At 41.9% G+C, this 14,532-nt stretch overlaps 1 protein-coding gene across 1 annotated transcript in view; it reads left to right on the forward strand.

Moving 5' to 3' along the window:
* The window catches only part of LOC113027094 (neural-cadherin-like), a 107,979-nt gene that overhangs the window by 76,570 nt on the left and 16,877 nt on the right, over window positions 1-14,532 (forward strand). The window contains exons 16-25 of the mRNA XM_026176573.2: window positions 313-456; window positions 1,774-2,057; window positions 2,533-4,141; window positions 4,847-4,940; window positions 5,726-5,910; window positions 8,076-8,305; window positions 8,785-9,062; window positions 10,882-11,096; window positions 12,478-12,605; window positions 12,793-12,920. Of these exons, the coding sequence (XP_026032358.1) occupies window positions 313-456; window positions 1,774-2,057; window positions 2,533-4,141; window positions 4,847-4,940; window positions 5,726-5,910; window positions 8,076-8,305; window positions 8,785-9,062; window positions 10,882-11,096; window positions 12,478-12,605; window positions 12,793-12,920 (3,295 nt within the window). The remainder of the gene's footprint in view (window positions 1-312; window positions 457-1,773; window positions 2,058-2,532; window positions 4,142-4,846; window positions 4,941-5,725; window positions 5,911-8,075; window positions 8,306-8,784; window positions 9,063-10,881; window positions 11,097-12,477; window positions 12,606-12,792; window positions 12,921-14,532) is intronic.

A 14,532-nucleotide genomic window follows, 5' to 3' on the forward strand; every position in this document is an offset into this window, starting at 1 on the left:
GAGGTTTAGCCCCATTATTGTTACTCTTTCTCTTCAGAACCGTCCCCCCTGTAAAAAGAATAAACTCTTGACAAAATGAATAATTCATGTAATTTACAGCAGATCTTTGTGAGTAATGTTTTGTCTAATTTATACGTCATTGAGCAACATTGTGCTGGGTTAAGTACCTCTTCCCCACTAAACAGTGACAATGAATTGTAGAATCAATAAACAGATGGAATGAGAGTAACACACTTACAGTAATGGTTCGAGTATGTATGTGTGTGAGCTGTGCGTGCCGTTTAATCTTCTGCCATTCTGTCATTCTTGCAGACACAGCGTATGTGAGAGTTTTCATCAGCGACGTCAACGACAACAAACCGGTGTTTGCTCAGCGACTGTATGAAGTCGGCGTTGATGAGAATGCAGATGTGGGCCTGGCTGTTGTCACTGTTAGTGCTAATGACGAGGATGAAGGTAAGTTTGAAATGACATCAGAACGATTGAGTCCCGTGGCATTTTTACTGATTCCACTTTCTAGAAATAAAGGTTAAAGAAGCTAGCCAACCACAACCAATATTTTATATTTAGGATGGGGGGATTTTGAGAGAGAGAGACATTTCCAGTTTGCAGTTTGGCCAGGCTCTTTCTGCAAACAGCAAAACTACTTCAGATAGGTCCTCATTTGTAGCAGTATTCATAAAGTTACCCTGTGGGCAGTCCTTTCCAATCCGGTCTGAGCTCTGCTGAAATCATGCTGCTGAAATCAAGCAGTGTGCTAGATTTAGTAGTAATTTAAGTGTTCGGTAATGCACTGTGGCACATATGTTCCAAAAAGAGTGACACGCTCCCACACAGTGGGTGGGTGGGATTTAAGCAATAAAGCGGATGCTCATCCTCTGTATAGCAGTAGCCTAAGATCCCTTTATCAGACATGTTTAGGTCCGTTAATCAAGTATTTATGGGGAGCGGGGGTGCAGCTTAGGCTGGGCTGCAGCACTAATGATGAATAGCTGTGGAATAACTCCAACCACCAACATTAAAGTTACAATACTGTTGCACTTGTGCCTAAGAGGCTCTACTCAATCTGTCTTGTTTAAAAACTCCACCCTGGGTTTGACCGCAATAAGCCTACCAGGGCCCTGTGGGAGACAGGGAGCACTTTGTCAGTAAGGGTTGTGTTAATAGTACAGATTAGTGTATTTACATGGGATTGAAGCTACTTTAACCCAACAAAATGATTGAAAGCAAAGACTGTACATTGCAGGAGATTATCTTAAATATTCCAGTATTAAACCACCACACCGGGTGGTGACCATAGAGACACAACACATAGCTTCAGATATTGACTTCCTACAACTACAATCCTCCCCCCACCCTCTCCCAAGCCTCACAATCATTCCCTAGGGAGAACTATCAGAGCGCATTATGCTGCTTTTCGCTCTCATGTTCCCTTTTACTTTTTTCGACACTCTTTTTTTTAATTAGCATCTGATTAAAGCCAGGGAGACGAGGTACAAAGTTTCCATTTAATTAAGTAATCAAAAGAAGAAAGGAAGACATGAAAACCTACTAATAGTCAGGTCTTAGAGGAAATGAGGTGTAATACCCTTGTGGTTACACCCTTTTGTTTTTGGAGGAATGCAACAACAAATGAAAAGGGACAATAGTGAGGTATCAGCATGCAGAGATTTAAGAAATAATGACATGAACAAAGCCCACTGTGAATTCTACTACATTGTAAAAATGATACTAAACACATTTTCAAACATGCATTTTTAATTCCTGCCGCAGGGGCCAACGCCAAGCTGCGCTACCAGATAACATCTGGCAACAAAGGTGGTGTCTTTGACATCGAGCCAGAGGTTGGGACAATCTTTATTGCACAGCCATTGGACTATGAGCAGCAGAAGAGGTACAAGCTTCTGATTCTCGCCTCAGATGGGAAATGGGAAGACTACGCTGCGGTGGTAGTTACTGTGGTTAATAAGAATGATGAGGCGCCTGTGTTTTCCATGAATGAGTACTACGGATCTGTCACAGAGGAGCTTGATGGGTCACCCGTGTTTGTATTACAGGTACGAGGCTACACACATACTGTGCTTCTTTCAGTAATTACTGTAATTTAAGCATCTGTAATAATCCTTAAAACACCGCCTTCTTAGTGTGGCCATAGCTGCGGCTAAGTAATGATCACAATTTTAAAATGTGACATGTTATTTCAGTTTATCTACTGTTAGTGCTTTACCCTAGCTTAAAACGTTCTAGAAATTTCATTTAAGTTACAGAGATAGATGTTGTGCGGGGAAATTCAGCAGTGCAGCTGTCAGACTTACTCCGACGCCAGTTATAAGAAACATGCCCGATCAGAGCTTATTGCTTTAATTTGGGTGGTCAGGGAAAAGTGCAAACACTTAAATGGGCTGTCTAAAAAAATCCGAAAGCAAAGAAGATTTGGGTGACGGCTGAGGTGAGATAAGAGGAAGCAGTAATTTGGGGTTGACTGGATGAATGAATATCCATTTTCTCAGGAAGTTGTCGTTATCTCTGCAGGTGACAGCTACTGACCCAGACAAAGATGCAGACCAGGGTGCCATACGGTATTCCATTCATGGCCAAGGGGCGGAGTCACACTTCATGATCAACGACATCACGGGGGAGATGTACGTCCAGCACACCCTGGACAGAGAAGAGCGTGCTGTCTGGCGCTTTGTTGTCATGGCAACTGACGAGGAGGGCGAGGGACTTACCGGCTTTACGGATGTTATCATCAACGTGTGGGACATCAATGACAACGCCCCCACTTTTTCATGTGCGCCTGATAACTGCCACAGCAGTGTAGCTGAGAACTCCCCTCCTGGAACATTAGTTGTGGAAATGATGGCTGTAGACCTTGATGATGCAGCCGTAGGCCAAAATGCAATCCTCACCTACAAAATCACGGAAAATTCACAAAATGCAGACGGTGCAGATCTTTTCATGATTGATTCCAGCACTGGGACCATCTCTGTGGCAGCAGAGGGCCTCGATCGTGAGCATGCCGACACGCACCGTATGGTGGTAGAGGCTCGGGATGGTGGCGGCATGACGGGTACCGCTACCGTCACTATAGTGGTGACGGACATCAACGACCATGTGCCAAAGTTTAGAGAGGACTGGTGCGGCGCTCGTGTACCTGAGAGCACAAATGAAGACGCTCCTATCCTGGAGCTTAGTGCTGTGGATCCCGATGCCGGCTCATACGGACATTTGGCCTTCAGTGTGATGGCAGGAGACCCTGAGCAGAGATTCTACATGGTTAGCCACAGACTGGAGCAGAGCGGCACTCTGAGGCTGAAGAAAAAGCTGGACTTTGAGCAGCCAGGGGAGCAAAGGTTTAACCTCACCATCAAAGTGGAGGACACTGACTTTTCCAGCCAGATCCACTGTCTGGTTCTGGTGGAGGATGAGAATGATAATGCCCCTGTTTTTACCCCAGACTCGTATCTGCTGTCTCCTTTGCCGGAGGATGTAACTGAAGGAACCAGCGTCATCCAGGTTGTGGCCTCTGACTCCGACTCTGGTCCGAATGGTGACATTTCGTACAGTATTCTCCCCGAGTCAGACCCGTATGGACATTTTGCAGTCAGCGGTGCAGGTGTGGTCACAGTCGCTAGGCCGCTGGATCGAGAGACAGTGGCAGGTTATGAGCTGGTCGTCATGGCGACAGACCGGGGTACCCCGCCATTGAGTGGCAGTGTCACGGTCCGCTTGCCATTGCTAGATGTGAATGACAACGGGCCAGAGCTGGAGACAGCCTACATTCCCATGCTGTGGGAGAACAGTCCAGTGCCTCAAGTGGTCTGGCTCAATAGGAGTTCAACTCTTCTGTATGTCACTGACAAAGACTCCCCAGAGCAAGGGCCTCCTTTTTATCTCTCCCTGCCCTCTGTGTACTCTACTGACTTCCACCTACAGGACCATGGGAATGGCTCTGCCACGCTCACCGCTCTGCGGAGATTCGACAGGGAAAGGCAGAGTGAGTTCCACTTGCCTGTTATTATGATTGACAGCGGCGAGCCACCGATGACAGCCACAAACACTCTCACCATCACTATTGGCGATCATAATGATAACGCCCATCAGGCAGGAGAGAAAGATGTCTACGTACATAGCTACAAGGGTGAGATGCTTGTTCTCTTCTTTTTGCCCCTGATTTTTTGTTTTTACAGCGCAAGGAGAGCTTGAGTCAAGAGGGAAAACTGAGGCTACAGCTCTAGGGGAAAGTTTTCACCACCATACGTGCTTAGAGTAGTCTGGAATTCATAATTGCTTTCTTTCTATTACATTCTAGCAGTGTTTTCTTATGGTAATATCATTGTCACATCCTTTCTGAAGCTCCCAGCAGAGTCTTCCCCTGCCAACCCTATGCCTAAAGCTCATCTGAACATCACAATATGATAAGAATCATGATTCTTATTTCTTTATAGTGTTTCTACCCTCCAGGTAAGTTGGTTAGGCACATTGGCTTGTTAGTGTTTTGATCACACACTCAGCTACATGACATTTTTGGTAATTGTGGAAAACAGGAGCAGCGTGACTCATCCAGGCTGCCATTGTTTACCCAGCTGCAGTACTCTGGCACTGCAGGTCGATAATAACATAATCCATACTGAGATAGCCTCGCTTCCTTAAGCTCCACGCTCTCTGAAGTGGAGCACTGAGAGCCTATTCATTCCAGCAGTGGGACTCCACAGTTATGAGCATAATAAGTAGAACAGAACACAAGGATGCAAGATAAGGAGAAGAGAGGGACGAAAAAGATAAGTGTTGGCATCAGCAGATTCTGTCCAGACTGAGTCAGTGTGTGTGTGTTTACCTTGAACAGGAAGGATAGCGAATGCAGCACTGGGGAAGGTATATGCCCCAGATCCAGATGACTGGGACAACAAAACCTACACTCTGGAGACGAGTGCAGCTAAGTAAGAGCTCACTGTTAAATGCATCTAATGTTCTCTGAAAACATGCTGATCTCCCAGTGTGTAGCAGTGGTACAAGTGCTAACGTAATAATGTATCAGAAGAACTGCCAAACTGTAAAATAAAGAGGATGTGGGCTAAAAGAAATGCTGTAGGCGCATTGCTAACAAGGGCCCGTCTCACAGTTAGTTTTTCCTAATCCTCCTAATCTTATTTCCTTGGCCTCTAATGCAAGCTGATCGATATTCTGGAATATACAATCAGATTAAAAAACACCCCCAGCAAAAAAACCTAAGCAATCCTTGATCCACTTGTGTTATGTTCCTTGGATGAAACAGCCCTTCTTACTAGGCTGCTTCGTAGGAACCTTGCAGAACCGTGCAGTTATTCAGTGTTCACACCCTTAAGATCAGATTAGAAATACCAATTGCATATTTGTTTTATTCATATAACAAATTTTGACAGTTACCATGACAACTATCAAGCCCTTTTATGAGTTTTTCGAGCAGAAGCATTTTCCTTTCTCGTCTGTCTTTTTTCCTGGCACTTTTTGTTTACCTGTTTCTCTGAGCTTTTTGTTTTTTAACATTAATTTGTATTCACTTCCTGTCGGAGTGAGCCCAGGTACCACTGACCAATTTTCTACATGTCTGTCTGCCATCTGTTTCGTATATATCTTTCAGACAGGAGCTAAGAAACAAAAGGAACCCTGCTTTTGAATTTCTCTTTCTCTCATTTTATACTGAAGCAACAGTTTCCTACTTTACAGCTTTCATTTGTTTCTTCAGGTACTTCAGTGTGGACCAGAGCTCAGGAGAGCTAAACCTGCGACAGAACATTCCAGGTGGCAGCTACTGGCTGAGGGTTGAGGTGTCTGATGGTGTGTGGCCTGATGTAATCTCAGGAGTCAGAGTTCATGTCTGGGAGCTCGAGGAAAAGGCCATCCTATCGTCTGCCTCACTGCGTTTGACCGGTAGCATTTGCACAAACACTGACTTAAATGTTGGCATGAATGCTGTGGGTTAATTTTGAATCCCTGGGTGCCTTCGGCACAGCAGGTAGACATGTGTTGCACTTTGTTTTCCCTGTTTCATCAGTACAGCATGTGATCAAAATGTTCCACCTTTAAAAAAATCAAAGCACATAGCTGATTCAAATTGACTTGCTCTAACCTCATAGGTAGCCTGTTTGGGCAGCACCACATCGCTTCTAGCACAGCTGCTCTTTTAATATCACTCTGTTGTGAGCATTTGCTTTTGTGCATTAATGATGTGTACTGGATCTCCTACAGTTTATTATAACTGCATCCTTCTAATTTTATTTTCAAATTTCATTTTGGGGAAGTGGTCCAAGTCGCAGGGAGGCAAATGTAGCAAATCTGAGAATCAAACATGTTGCTATGACAAAAAGAGGAAAATAGACGGCATAGCACAGCTGCAGAAGTTCAAGTGTAACAATTGTAATTTCCACTCAGTGTTTACATATGGAAATTACAATTTTTGCTACACAGTACCATGAATATTGAAACATTTAACAGCATTTTACTTTCACCTACCAAAGTTATTTCAGTTTTGTATTTCTTAACCTTTTATTCTTATTTCATTTGGATTTTTTTCTGTTTCCAAAGTAGATTTTGTCATTTAAGCTCAGTGTTTTTATTGTTTAAAATGATTTGTTTTAGTTCATTTTTTTTTATTTACTTTTGCATGGAGGGCATTTGTTAAGGCCAGATTTAGGAAAATCAGTACAGGCAGTTTACTCTCAGTCTCTCATTAGACTTCTAAAAAAGCTTCCTCAGACATGTTGTGATAAAATTACATGAAACCAACAAATACTAAAACTCATTCCACTATATTTATTTTTTTTAGTTAGTTTTCCAGCCTTCACAACCTCATTTCAGTTAGTTTTGTTTTTCAACAGTCCAGTTTGTATTTTAAGCATTGTTAGCTAAACTTTTTTTGTTTTATTTTAAACCCCTTATAGTCCCACATGGTAGAAATCTTTTGGGGGAGCAGTGCTCAAGGGTACCTCAGAGTAGCTGTTTGCTGGATTTGAACCCCCAACCTTCTGGTCATGGGGTTAATGGTTATCCTTAACCTAAAGATGAAGTTGAGGATTTTTCTCTGGCCAGCTCTAGCACATACTAGGGACAGGAGCTGGACTTTGAGGGAGCAAGCTAAAAATATCTGCCACACTAAAGGCAATATGGTAATGCCCAAGGAGACTAACTATAATGGGAGGTTTTTGATTTTGGGCTGAGTAACTGAACATTTTGATTGCACCTTGTACGTGACCCCAGGACTATAAGTAAAAAAAATTATATAACAATAAGTTTTCAATTGGATTCTTGTTCTCAGTCATCCTCCGCAGACAAAAAAAAGCATGCTCTTTGTTGTTGCTGTTAAATTCTTGTTCGAGGCTGATGTTGAAAAAGACAGCATCTCCCACAGGCAAGAATAAATTGGTACTTTTCATTGAATGATTATCAGGTTGTCAATCCAGTTAACACAAAAATAATATGCTGTCAAAAGAATTTTCTATACTTGCATTATTTAACATTTCTAAGCATTGTAAAGCAACCATTCATACTGCTTGTTGATAATCGTTTCCTCCTCCTTCTTCAACATTCTAAAGTTTATGTCAGAGTGTTCATTTTTTGACAGTCTCTCAGAGTACATTTGAGTTATAAAGGTCAGTTTGGAAGTGTCAGGTAAAGTCCTTGACATTTAAAAAGTCATTCAGCAAACAGAGTCAAAGGCTGTTATGGATGCGTCTGATTCCAGGTTGTTACCATTTTTGGGATATTAAAGGTGACTGCTCGCGTTCTCCACATATCACTGGAAGGTGAAACGCCAAATGCGATTGCCTTCGCGGTCATTAAAATATCCTGTTCGAGACAGTTTGTCAAGACTCTAACATTGTTTCGGTGAAAAAATAAACAATTTGTGTTATGTGCATCATGATTCATTTGCCTTACGGATGACTCAGAATGGAAATAGGATCAATAGAGAAGGATGTTCGGCTACGTCTCACGCTAATAGAATCAGGAACTTGGTAGACTTTGATCAACTCTATAGTTGTCATTGACAAGTCAGTAGTTCTTATTTCACGAACCTCCCTTCTCTTTGTCTCCTGAAGGCATTACAGCAAAAGATTTTATCGACTCTCGTGTCGAGGGGAAGAGTCGGCTCGAGGCGTTCTGGGACTTCCTGTCTGAAACCTTGTCTGTCAGACCAGGGAGTATCAACGTTTTTAGCATCGCAGACAGAGACGAAAAAACTGTGGACATCCACTTCAATGTGCTAACTGATAATGGCTACCTGCGCCCAGAGAAGCTGCACGGTGTCCTCGACGCACATAAAAAGAAGGTACATATGTTATCACGTAGGATAGATAGTCATCGGTGCTTGTATATCAAGTGATACACTCGGGGGGTTGAGGGAAACCAGCAGCTTTTTATCTGCCCTTTGATTTCACACCAACTTTGTGTCTGTTTACTGCCTGCCCCTGTCATGTCTCTTTGTCTCTCCCATTTATTTGTTGTCTTTGTCTTGCCCTCTTTCGTCCATGTGTTCATTATGCATCGCTGTGATTCATCTGTCATACCCAATGACATATCATGATTCTTTAACAGTAGTCAGTTAGAATATTAAAATATTTATGATGAAGGCCTTGCCTTGCTCTTTTGCATTTCTCGTGAAGCTGTTTTGTTTCGCCAAGTGTAAATCAGCGTGTCCCGCGCGCCACCGGCATCGGTGATACAAATCCCTGTTATCTTCAGCCACAATTATTGTAATTCTCGTTTTTGTCTCACTCATCTGCTGCGCTCTTCCTTTCCTCTCTGCAGCTGCAGTCAGTATTGCGTGCGAACGTGCACCAGGTGCAAGTAGATGAGTGCGTGCACACCGATTGCAAGACATCCGGTGGCTGCTCCACACAGTTAAGCATCAGTGACTCACCCACCTTGATAGACTCGGGTGCTTTATCCCTGGTCTCAGTGAAAGTAACATCCTTGGCTGTGTGTGGCTGCGCTGCCAGAGAAATGACCCATCAACGCTGCTCTTCCTACTCCAGTAACCCCTGCCTTAATGGGGGAACCTGCATCGACACGCAGAACGGATACAGGTGAGAGGCATTTCTGCAGTTGTAAAGAACTTAAGATGAAATAGGTTCTTAAAAGATATTTAACGGAAATAAGAGCAGCAGTCTTCTTTCTAGTCCTAGTAGATTTGCTGTTAGAGTGATACCTTGGAAATTGAGCCCAGAATTACTGTGGGTCCCCTGTGAAAAAAATCTTCTTCAGCTGCAACGAAAAGAACTAAAAGTCTTGAGGAGCTCGGCTGTATTGTTAGCTAAATCTGCAGTTACATCATTTTTTTAAAGGCTTGCCTTTATACCGTGGAATCAATGTTTGAGTGTGTCCACGTGATTTTGAAAACTGAAGTCTGAGTTTATCTTGCCAGGATGCAAATAATGAGTCTAACCTCGGTATCAAGGTTATAGACCTGTACTTTGAATTTAACCTTATATATAAATGTCTGCAGTCAATATTCAGGTGTAGGTCTCTGTGAGCATATATCACCGAAGAAACAGCATGCACTTTGTTTCATGCACATACTTGTGCTTGGATTAAAAAATATATATAGGGCAAGGGGATTAACCCTTCCCCCTCTATGCACACAACTTCTTAAAATTTCAGTTAGCATGCAAGTTTGTCAATAGCAGCGTGCACACATTCTTTTCTTTAAATTGTCTCTGCTCCAATTGATCTGTATATTGCTGCAAGGAGCCTTTGTTCTGTAAGAAGAGTATCTCCCTGTATGTGTCATATATGAGCTCCTGTGAATGCAGTCCAGCCGTAAAGAATCCAATTTCTGCTTCTATTCTCTGTCAAAGGAGCTTAACAGGAAACCTCAGACAGCAGCTGATCAGATATTGTCAGTCAGAAGTAAGAAAAACATGCCATGCACCTCCTGATTTGGACCGGCACGACTCTCGAGGTGCACTGTGCTTTGCGTGTGCATATGTATGCATAAGGCTACACTCTGCCTAAGCCGCCCCTTTTGCTGCATATGGATCAGTATTCCTGACATGTGTTGCCCCTCTGCAGAATAAACAGCAATGGGAGAAACATCCCTTAACAGTCTCAGTACACACAGCTTTCCTCAGACACCGCATGAAAATAGATGGCTTTGACATTATCAGCAAAGCCAGCTTGTCTCACATGCCTGCAGTGGAGAGGACAGGATGAGATCAACTGGTCCCCTCAATCCCCACCATCAAAAATAAGCTGTTTTTCTTTACTACGTGTATCTTTGTATGGCATTTATGTATGATTATTTATGTTTAACACTGTGGTCTCACAAACAGAGTCAGCAAAATCATAAAACACATTTAATTTCCGGTTTCCAGTCCACTCAAGTCCTAATCAAAGTGGATAACTACAAGATGAAGCATTTGCACAGTTATCAGCCAGTGTGTAATACCTTAAGAGAAAATCTGTGGTGCTTCGACACATAGAAAAGTGAGAGAAATGGAAATAATTATCTTCCAACAAAGGAAATGTGATGTGCTGAGCAGGAACTCCCTCCAGAGGGTTCAGCTCAGACAGCTGTGATAGATAAAGAATAGATCAGAGTAATGTTGTGTTCATAGCTAATTGATTTAATGTGGAGTTGAACATTTGGGGCTTCGTGGCTAATGCTGATTTGAAAAAGTGCTTTCCCAGCTGTCTGTTGACAGCCAGCATGTTAGAGCAAAGTCAAACCTCTGTCTGCGTGAATCAACAAAGCTGTCACGTATGCCGGAGAAAAGTCGCCATGCACTTATCCAGAGATTGGACAGCGTGAAGATTTCTCCGAACTCAAAACTGAATGACACTGATTGTTTCTTTCCCCTTGTTTTCCCTTGATTTTCCACACTGTTTTTCTCCTTGGTGCTACAGGTGCCAGTGCCCCCCACAGCTTGAGGGGCCAGACTGTCAGCAGATGAGAGTTAGTTTCCTTGGCAACGGCTATGCCTGGTTTCCCCCCATAAGGCCTTGCTTTGATAGCCATCTTTCACTGGAGTTTATGACTGAGGAAGATGACGGACTGCTACTGTATGCCGGCCCGATGGCCACTCTTATGCCTGGGGACAGTGAAGACTACATGGCCATAGGTAAAGAAAGAGTCTGTATAATTAGATGTGTGCCAAGGGGCCTCTGGGCCATTACTGCACTCAAACCTGCGACTTAATTTTGTGTGTTTAATTACTGGGTGGTAGCTAATCAGATATACGAGGCAAATTTCGTTCGTTAGTGCACCACTGAGAGATAGGAGCACTCACTTGACTGAGTTATACCGTTAATGTGGTACTATGCAGGAAACCCCGTTTCACTGTTTAATGTGTATGTAATAGTTTGCCGTCTGCCATAACGAATTCTGTTTTGCTTACCCCTTGCGTCAGAGTGGCGACTCAGCTTTAGAACAGGCTTATAGACTTTCAGTGTCTCACTCAAGGACACATCAGTGGGGTTTATTCTTGCTGACACAGAGGCTCAAAACTCAATCTGCCAGGTGAAGGACAGCAGTAAATATTTCATCAAAGTGAATAGGTTATTTTGCATTGGGACAGCTATGCATAAAGCTTTATAGTTACACTATGCAGCATCTAGACAAAGTGATTCAGTATCATAAGAATCATGGTAATGAAACTGAAATGATGTTACTACAGCGATTCATGTTATTGTTAATGTAATTAAAATTATGTGCTGTAATTGTGCAGATAAATTAAGTTTCCTCGAGTAGATATAGATCCATAGAAACCAGTCTGAATTGTATTTTTGGATTACAGTGCTGTCGCCATCATGGTATAAATATTTGTGCTGTGATACATGCACTCACATGCATACAGTTTCAAATTACTATTCCCTCAACCCATAATTTTGTATTTTACTCAAAGGGGTTGATTCAGGGAAATTACAGAAAACATGCTTTCTAATTTACCACTGCTGATATCGAGCCATGCATATATATTTTATTCAGGTTTTCAGATATTTAACTCTCAGATTTTAGGTGAATTTGTAGGTGAATTCAGTGTCATTTATGTCACCATTTAAAAAAATGTAATTCTAATTTCAGAAATCTTGCACAGAGCTCATTGGGAATAGTAACTCAGAGAAACTGACTATTAAGCTGCTTTTGTTTACAATTTGACAACTTATTTTAAAGCTATTTGTTTCTGGTGCAATTTTGATTCCGTTGTACAGCTCGGCTTTGTTACTGTATTGTCACCCTCCTTTTTGGTTCACACTGTGTTTTTGTTTTGAAGTGAGATGCTTTCATACATCCCTTGGGTTTTTCCTGTGTTTACACAAACTGGTTATTTGCATCTTGCATTTTTTTCCTGCCTGTTTTGTTTGTTTGTGATGCATTTCATCACAGTTTTTTATTCACTCCGCCTTTAGATTTTTAAAGTTTAATATTCTGCATTTTTTTTTTTTAGTTTTATGCTGATTTTTAGACTAGTTGATGTAAATGCTCATCATTATCTTCCTCAGAGCTGATTGGAGGGACGCCTAGCCTGAAAATTAACCATGGTTCTGGGACCTTGGTGCTCCAGTTAACAAATAATGTCGGGGTGGCTGATAGACGCTGGCATCGCCTCGATGTGAGGAGCAACAGTAAAGTAAGACATGCACATTCAAGCCAAATCCCTCTGCATGTATTCCCCATTTTCTTCCTGAGTACGCAGAAGACATCAGATTATAATACATATACACCACAGTTTTAAGAGAGTGCCAGGCAGCAGTACACTCACACATCTACACATAAATTAGAGATGACCTCTCTCTTCACTCTTGCCCAATTTAAAGGAAGTGCGCTTTACTCTGGATCGATGTTCCACTGCAATTGTCATGGAGACAGAAGGCGTAGACTCGTGGGCAATGACAGAGGACCGCTCATCCTGTGAAATCCGAGGAGTCACACCCAACAGGGGAAAGTAAGATCAATATTTAAATAAAGAAAGTGTGACCAATGCTGCACATTATAACAAATCAAGTGGTTCCTTTGAATTTTGAAGGGAGCCAGTTTTAATAAGACACCACTGATAAATAATGAGATAATCAATTAATCTGTTATAATTTACCGTACACACAAGTGCACACACAGAAAAATACAATAGCTGCACTTGTTTAACTTGTTTAACAGTTGGGCTTTGTAATTTCTCAGGGGAAATTTGCCTAAATGCTAATTATTCATTCTGTTTGCTGGTCTTAAACCCAAAACTCTGCCTGACCCATGGGACAGTGTCTAAATGCCCAGTGTTTCCACAGGACTAAATAGTTCTCTAGCAACAGCAGCAGTAGTTTGCAATACTATTAAAAAAATCAAAGAATGCACACAATTGTTGATAGAGGGTTTTTTATGCCGTGCCAAATCACAACAGCAGGCAGCTCAAGATGCTTAATGCTGTAAGTTAAGGACCTTATTAAAAAAAAGCAATGAGACATTGTCCTATGAGCCAGTACTCGGTGACAGTAGGGAGGAAAAACTACCTTTTAACAGGAAGATGTCTCCACCAAAACCAAGCTTCTATTGACATTGTTTGGGAGGTGACTGAAATGATAAGGATGTTTGTACATCATGTCAACACTGCTTGGAAATGTCTTATTGGAAACCAGAGACCAGCTTTAGTAGATAAGGGCTGATCTTTGCTTGCCGGCAAACTCATAGCATTTTAATGTTGGATTCTTAGTTTACTATGAAAGTGCCATTTGTAATACATCCTTTGCTTTGACTAATAATAAAAATAATAAATAAATAATTTAAACCATTGCTATCAAAATCAAAATTGCTGCTGATTTATTTTCTATTCATACTCAGTTAAATGTTTCAGATTCAATATCTTAGCAGGAAAAATGACAAATCGGGCAGCTCATGTTTCATTTACTCAGGAAGAATGAGTCTAGCTCCCGTCACATTCAAGCAGAATTCCAACCGGCTTTGTCCAAGCTGGCAGTAATTGCTCTCACGACTGGCATTTCTGCATGCTGCAGTCTGTTTACATTTTTCCATCATGTTTCATTGCTCTGATTAGTTTTATGTCTATCAGATTGTATCCTGAGGCATTTTGGTCTGTGCCCATTGGACACACATCACTTGGAAATCAGACTAATTGCATTTATGCAACAATTTAAAAACTTCATTTACAGTCTGTTTTTTCTCTATTTCTGCAAAATAAATAAAACATTAAAACAATACGTTTATGTCTGGTATGTGATGCTGCAGTCATGCAAAACCTTTAGTCTTCATGCTGCATAAATAATATCAGAAATTGTGTTTATGCACGAGCATTATTTGTAAATGAGATCAGATAGTGACTCAGACTAGTCTGAGTTCAGAGCGTTCAATTTCTCTGTGTACCAAGCAGGCCTCTCTGGAGGAGGGGAGCTGTTGATAAAAGCCTCAGATATAATCCTTAAAATGCCAAACTAATCTTTCACTATGTTTCTGTTAATAGTGGCGCTCGCTTTGTCACAGCTATACATTTGTCCCCTCCCCCCTATCGCGGCCTTGGCTTGCCACTGTGCTCATTATTATGTTGTGTAATT

This window comes from Astatotilapia calliptera, chromosome 7 (genome assembly GCF_964374335.1).
Source record: "Astatotilapia calliptera chromosome 7, fAstCal68.1, whole genome shotgun sequence".
NCBI lineage: Eukaryota > Metazoa > Chordata > Actinopteri > Cichliformes > Cichlidae > Astatotilapia > Astatotilapia calliptera.